The sequence below is a fragment of the Moschus berezovskii genome, chromosome 11 (assembly GCF_049115385.1).
Source record: "Moschus berezovskii isolate FMDL1 chromosome 11, NW_MosBer_1.0, whole genome shotgun sequence".
In the NCBI taxonomy this organism is placed as follows: Eukaryota; Metazoa; Chordata; class Mammalia; order Artiodactyla; family Moschidae; genus Moschus; species Moschus berezovskii.
Genome location: NC_142470.1, coordinates 80,809,567 through 80,816,332, shown reverse-complemented (window position 1 = coordinate 80,816,332; position 6,766 = coordinate 80,809,567). Strand labels below are relative to the sequence as shown.

At 59.1% G+C, this 6,766-nt stretch overlaps 1 protein-coding gene across 2 annotated transcripts; it reads right to left on the bottom strand.

Annotated features, from left to right (window-relative positions):
* Positions 1-1,761: 1,761 nt before the first annotated feature.
* SIX2 (SIX homeobox 2) lies at positions 1,762-6,272 on the bottom strand. Of its 2 annotated transcripts, none has more exons than XM_055400501.2 (2): positions 5,120-6,272; positions 1,762-3,025 (listed from the first exon to the last, which is right to left on the bottom strand). In XM_055400501.2, exons 1-2 carry the CDS (start codon positions 5,683-5,685, stop codon positions 2,695-2,697), a joined length of 897 nt encoding a protein of 298 aa, XP_055256476.1. In that variant the 5' UTR covers positions 5,686-6,272; the 3' UTR covers positions 1,762-2,694. The 2 variants fall into 2 exon arrangements, with proteins under 2 accessions (XP_055256476.1, XP_055256478.1); XM_055400503.2 differs by having other exon boundaries at positions 5,126-5,975.
* Between the last annotated feature and the right edge of the window lie 494 nt (positions 6,273-6,766).

Here is a 6,766-nt window from a genome sequence, read left to right as displayed (position 1 = left end):
GTTTGTGTGCATGTGAACTATATGTGTGATGGAGTTTTGTGTGATGGAGTTTTGTGTGATGGAGTTTTGTGTGATGGAGTTTTGTGTGATGGAGTTTTGTGTGATGGAGTTTTGTGTGATGGAGTTTTTGTGATGAATTTCCTTGTGTAGCCACCAAGTGTGAGTGGGTGAGTGTTTTTGTGCTAACCACAGTGAATTGAATTGTAAATATGTATGTGTCCTTGTGAAAGTTGGCGTAGAGCGTGTTTGTGATTGTGAGTGTGGAAAATGGGGGGCAATAGGGGTGATTCAGGCTCCAGGGACTACTGTCTTTCCTCCCTTCCAGAAGTAATCATGGACCTGCTGGCTGACCCAAGACAGCTTCTCGATCCCTCGAGCCTCTCTGGATCCTCAGCTCTACACCCTGCCAGGCAGCAAGGGTGGGGCCACTCCCACCGAGGAAAATCTGAGTTGTCGCCCGGAGAGCGCAGCCTCCAGGAGAGGCCACAGGAGCTGCCAGGGCTGGACTTCCTCTTGGGGTGCAGGGGACTTTGGGTGCTTGATGTGATCTCACCCTGCTGGGTAAAACCTGACCCCCATGCATGCACAGAACGAAGTCTGGGGCAAAGCCTCCCACTCCAAATTAGACTCCTAGCTTCTGGAGTCATAAGGGTCTCTACTGGGAAAAATCCTTGGTATTTAGAAAGTCGGTGCAAAAGGATTCTCCTCTAGCGGTGATTCACCAAAGAGTCAAGTGCCAGAGAAGTAAGTCCCTGAGCTCCAGAATCACGGGTCACAAGAACACTTCATCCTCTCCATCCCTTCTCACCCAGGGCCACCAGATCTGCTTAGAAGTGTCCTGGTCACAGAGGAGGCAAGTGTGTCGTTCCAACAGCCCCACAAGACCTGACGCGAAAAAGCCACAACTTCCCTGGTGAGGAGTCCCGCCTGCTTCAGATATGCCAGGACCGGCTTAGACGTGTTGCTGAATGGGGCGCGGGGAAGCTGGATCCCCGAGAGGTGAGGGGGCAGTGCAGGTTAATTTATGGCCGCAGAGGCACCACGCATGGCAGGGACTCCTCTATCTGACCAGCCAAGCCCTGGCATCTGCTTGTTCCCTTTCAGAACATGCGTTCCAAGAGCCGGGCTTGTCCAGTTTCCAGGACTCCCCTCCTCTCCAAGCCCCTTCGTCTCCACACCAAACCAACAGATTTCTAAGTACGGAGACCTTTGCTCCACGGCCACACGCCTGATCCTGGCTTTATGGCTGGATCAGCGGCTGCCCTTTGGTCCAGCGAATCTGCCCAGTGCCTTCCACCTGGTTCTGGGCATTGCGATCACCGCTAAGGAGTCCGCCCTTTAGGAAAACTCCACGGCCCAACTTGTTCCCCAGCCTTGGCATCTTCAAACACAGGTACCCACATTCTGCACACAGCCCCTCATTTCCTACCCCCATTCCCAGGTGAAGAAAGAGTCGGCTGAGGACGCAGCTGGGCTGGTGGGGGCAGAGGAGTTCCCAAGAGCAACTGCCCCGTCCTCACTCCTGCGGGGAGCTTCTGGGACAAGAAAAGAGACAGAGGGCTTTGGGGCAGGAAGTTTCAGAGTATTCAGTCCCTTCACTTGGCTATTGATAGAGGTTGTGTATGTGGGAAGGTATCTCCCAGTTTCCAGGACTTACCGGGCATGGCTGCCCAGAACGGTCCACCCGGGGTGTTGAGTCCCTGTAGGGAAATCAGACACAGCTGCACGTCCGGCTGGCAGGCCTCGTGGTATATATCCATATTTATATTTATGATTTCTAATTTTATTATAAAATAAAAGCAGAAATATTTCCCGAAGAACATTCACATGAGGGCATAACAGGGAGATGGCAAGTCCGCAGCTCCGGAGGCACGCTCCGCTTGGAGCCGGGTGGCCACTGTCCGGGGAGGAATAGGAGATCATGGCGGGGCCTCACCAAGACAGAGGGGCTGGAGGCAAGGGTGCGTGCAGGGGCTTCTGCTCCTTGGCCCGTTCTCCTTCACTTAAGTTACTGGGTGCAAAGCTGACACCTCGGGGAAGGGCCTCTGGAGAAAGCCCAGGTTCAAAGGCCCTGTTTTTCCTTTGCTTTTTCCCGTCCCACTCCCACCCTAGGAAAGTGAGGGATAGGTGGAGGGCACATAGGTGGCCAGGCACAAGGAGAAACACTGAGGGGTACAGCTTGCGAGGCGCAAGAGGCTGGCGGAGAGGAGACAGAAAAACAGAAAACAGACGGGGCAACACAAATCTTGTGAGAGGCGGCAAGAGGCACAGAGGGAGACAGACGGTGAAAAGGGGGAAAGAAGAAGAAGGGGAAGGAGAAACGAGAAGGAGGGGAAGGAAGAGGAAGATCGAACGAGCAGGGAGGGCCAAGGAAGAGAGAGAAGAGGGGAGAAGGCAGGGTAAGAGAGAAGGAGTAGGAGAATGGTGTATAATTTATTCCCTTCCCTGGTTCAAGACCCGGCCCGGCCCCCAAAGGACCGCCAAAGCAACTTGTTGGGGAAAAAAAAAAATCCCGAACAAAGACTAAACCGAAGAGCCTATCCGTCCTACCCGGGCCGGCAGTTCTTGCCCGCTCAGCGCGCGGGCCTTTCAGTACCTGGTGGGGCCGCCGGCGTGGCCCGCCCTTCGGACACGGTCCCTCTTGGGTCCCCAGCGCCCAGGCCAGAAGGCAAGCGCGTCGAGGCAGAAGGGGCTCTAGGACCCCAGGTCCACGAGGTTGGCCGACATGGGGTTGAGGATGGAGTCCTGCAGGCCGTGGTGGTGCTGCAGAGGGTCCGCGCCGCCTCCGCCCGGCACGGGCACGGGCACGGCGCTGGGGCCCGGAGGGTGGCCCAGGCTGTGCAGGGACGGCAGCCCCGGGGGCGGCGGCGGGCTGAGCAGCAGCGCGGGGCTGGACGACGAGTGGTCTGGCGTCCCGGACGGCGTCTTCTCGTCCTCAGAGCTGCCTAGCACCGACTTGCCGCTGCCGTTCAGGGACGCCGCCAGCGGGTTGTGGCTGTTAGAGTTGGAGTTCTCGCTGTTCTCCCTGCAAGAGCAGGAGCAAAGCAGCGGGGTCAGCGGGGAAACCGAGGCCGACCGGCACAGTGTCGCCGGGAGCCAGAGCCGCCGCGCGCAGCCTGCGGGTGTTTTCGGTTTCTACCATTTTCTCCTCCAGGTCTGGGCGCTGGTTCTCTTAGTCTCTCCAGACCCGATTTCTTTCTCTATACTTTCTCCCAGGATCATTTCTGTCTCCCCACCTCTCCAGCTCTTAATCTCAGGAGTACCTTTCTGCTCTCCGTGTGTCTGCCCTCCCTGCCTGCGCCCACTGAGTGGCTAGAGCAGAGGGGCAGGGGAGCAGGGTTCATGTCCCCGAGAAGGACAGGGAGGAAGAGAAGGTGCCTGGATTTTCAGATCACTCCTGGCTGAACACAAAGCCAGGGTTTGTTGCGGAGAACTGGGTCCAGGAGAGTCAGGAACCCTAGATTCTAGGCTGAGGGTCCACTTGAGGACTTGAGGTTGAGAAATCACACAGGTCCTCATCTCCCTTTGCTTTCCTCTGCCTGAGGGAAATCTCTGTCGGAGGGACAGGTTTCCAGAGCTAAGGGTCTTTTCCCTCTAGTTCCAAATTGTCGGGGCCGCGTTAGGAGTTTTCCCTGTGGGGCCTACGGATCGAGGCCCGAAGGGTGCAAAGGTGCCCTTTCCCAGGTGGCACAGTGGAAGCTTCGGCTGGGGCCTGAGGCTGGGGGTATGGAGGGTGGCTTCTGAGAGAAGAGAGAGGGAAGACGGTTGCTAATCCTGGCCTAGATTCTCCCACCATACCAGAAACTGAGAGACTCTTCCGCCTTCACCTGGGCCCTGGCCTGCGCACTTAGTTCTTCAGGATTCTGGATACATGCCAGTCTGGATGGAGGGGGACCTCCACAGGGAGAACTCCCTCCCGCAGAGGCAGGGTCTTTCACCAACAGCCCCTCACCCAGATTTGGAAATTTGAATTCTTAGGTAGATTCTCTCTGTACTGGCTTTTCAACGGCCTTTTCTTTCTGTTTTCCTGGAAGAGGACTTTCCACAGGGCTGGCAGCTGAATCCTTACAACTGTGGCTACCCCAACCTCATGGTCTTAGAGACCAGGGTCAGCTGGAAGCCTCCTCCCCACCTCAGATTACACTGTTCACACCCCCACTCTGGGCTGCACACACCCAGTACCACAGACCCCAGATGTCTTGTTTTGCTGTTACACTAGGTTGGAGTCTGTTCCCGCAGTTTATCTCCCATCTCCTCCTCCAGATCTGGGGTTCTGAGAGGCCCAAGCCACGGGGGCCTCATTGTCAACTGCAAGTCTAGTTTAGGAAGTCCCGGTTTCCCTGAGGACGAGTGACTCCCAGCCCTTCTGTTGCTCTTAGCTCACCCTAGATCTACCGACCTACCTGCCAGAGAGAGAGAGGAGCTAAAGGCTTGGCAATCCAGGGAAAGGCTGCTGGGTCCAACAAGGCAGAAGAGGGGACATGTGTTTTTCTTCTCTCCGGGAACTGACACTTCCTCCCCAAGCCTTTTGCCTCTTGGTCCTTTCAATGCGGGATAAAAGGCTTTCCCTATCAACCCCCTTATCCAGACAAGGAACATTCTTCTAGGCCTCTCTACATTCAGGTTGTATCAGGCAAGTTCCAATCCCAGTACTGACCCCTAATCACACGGCCTGGTGCTGCTGAGTGAGGCAGACGGAAAGTTCCAGGAAGAGCTGGTGAATTCTCGCACGCAGTCTTAAAACCGCAACCCCGATAGTCCTCGCCAAACCCCTCAGCCCTCCGACCTTCGGAGAACTATCAGGCTCTGCCTGCGGTACCTGCCCCCCATGCCTGGAATCCAGGCCTACTATCTTGCCTTGACCCCGAGGCTCGCAGTTTTCCATGTTTGCGCACAAGCGACAAGGGAATTAGTTGACGACTTCCCGATTGCTTTGCCCGCTTTAGACAAATTTCTGATCTCCTGGTCTCCCGAAAGAGCAGTTCGGGTTAGATCAGGCTGCAGCAAGGCCCTGGCTGAGACCAGGGGCCCAGTTCAGACCTTTCCAGGGTCTCATTAGACGTCCCGGGACCCCCTCTCCCTCGAGCCCTGGGGAAGCTGGTGTGGAAGCTCTACTTACTCGTACCTTTCCTTGGCCTCGGCTGCCCGGTCGCGCTGCCGCCGGTTCTTGAACCAGTTGCTGACCTGCGTGGTGGTGAGCCCCGTGGCTTCCGCCAGCTCGCGCTTCTCGCGGGGTGAGGGGTAGGGGTTGTGAGCGTACCACTCGCGCAGCACGCTGCGACTCTTCTCCTTGAAACAGTAGCTGGTCTCCTCGCCGTCCCAGATGGAGCGCGGCAGTGGAAACTTGCGGCGCACGCGGTACTTGCCCACCGCGCCCAGGGGCCGGCCGCGCAGCTTCTCCGCCTCGATGTAGTGTGCCTTGAGCCACAGTTGCTGCAGCTTGGCGTGGTTGTGCGGCGAGAACTGGTGGCTCTCCAGGATCTTGTAGAGCTCGCGGAAGTTGCCGCGGTGGAAGGCCACCACCGCCTTGGCCTTGAGCACGCTTTCATTCTTGTGGAGGTGCTCGCAAGCGGGCAGCGACCACAGGAAGCGGCCCAGCCGCTCGATGTTGCCGCCCTGCTGCAGCACCTCGCACACGCACGCCACTTGCTCCTGCGTGAAGCCGAAGGTGGGTAGCATGGACATGGTGCCGGCTGCTCCCGCGCCCGCCCGCGCGCCCTCAGCGCGCCGCGCGGTCCGGCATGGGCGCCTCCCCGCCGGACCGTCCTGAGCCAAGAGGCGGACTGGGGGCCCCTGGCCTGGCGCTGGCTCCCGGCGAACTCGGAGTCACTGCAGTACGTCCCCGCGCGCGCCGTGGGTCCCGCGCCGCTCCGCGCCCCCGCCGGCCGCGCGCCTCGCCAGCGCCCTCGTCCAAGCCCGGGGGCCGCCCGCGGCGCCGCTCCGCATGCTCCGCGCCCTCCCGCCCTCCCGCCCGCCGCTCCCTCGTTCGCTTCTCGCTCTCTCCCTCCCGTCTAGCTTGCTAGCTGCTTTTTTAATAATATTATTCTAAGCGGGCATGAGGCGCTGCGGCCCGAGCCCTGATTGGTCTGGTTATCTGACCCGGGGCCTGCCCGCGCCAGACAATAGTCGGAGTCAAATTATTCGCCATGGAGACGCTGTCAGTCACTGGTAACCCGAGCCCCGGCGGGCCAGGCGGCTCCCCCCGGCCCGCTCCGCTGACAGATCGCCGGGCTCTGAGCAGAGCGGAGGGCGGCCCGAGACAGGAGCCGGAGGCTCTCCAAGAGCCTGGGAGGAGGTGAGGGCCGGGCTGGGGCTGGCGGCGGCGGTGATTGACGGGGCGGACGCCCAAAGAGCAAGGAAGGTGCTGGATCGGGGTGGGGTGGGGGGGCGGAGAGGAGCCGCGAGGAGAAGAAAAGGGGAGGACTATGTGGGGAGGGAAGAGGGGAGAAGAGAAGGCGGAGGACTGTTTAAGGGGGTGCCGGGAAGAAGGAGAGGGAGAGGGGCGGAGGGAGCCACGAGGGGGAAGAAACTTTGGGCAGCTTTTCTCAAGGCCTCTCCGGATGCCCCCTGGGTCATCACGCCGCTCCTGGGGCAGCTGTTTGCCGGGTGGGTTGTGCCCAGGAGCCGACCAGTGGGGTGGAAGAGTTTGGATGCTCTCGGGCGCCCCTCAAAGATTTGACTTTTCCTGCTGACAGTGCTCCACCCCCATCCTGGGAGCGCGGGACCCGACCGGTCTGCGAGGGAAAGGGGGAGGGAGTAAGAGAGG

Bases quoted from the DNA above. Each gene is read 5' to 3' on its own strand.
- SIX2 (XM_055400501.2), bottom strand. From the start codon at position 5,685: ATGTCCATGCTACCCACCTTCGGCTTCACGCAGGAGCAAGTGGCGTGC. The intron at 3,026-5,119 runs GTAAGTAGAGCT...CTGCTCTTGCAG, and splicing joins GAGGCCAAGGAAAGGTACGA to GGAGAACAGCGAGAACTCCA.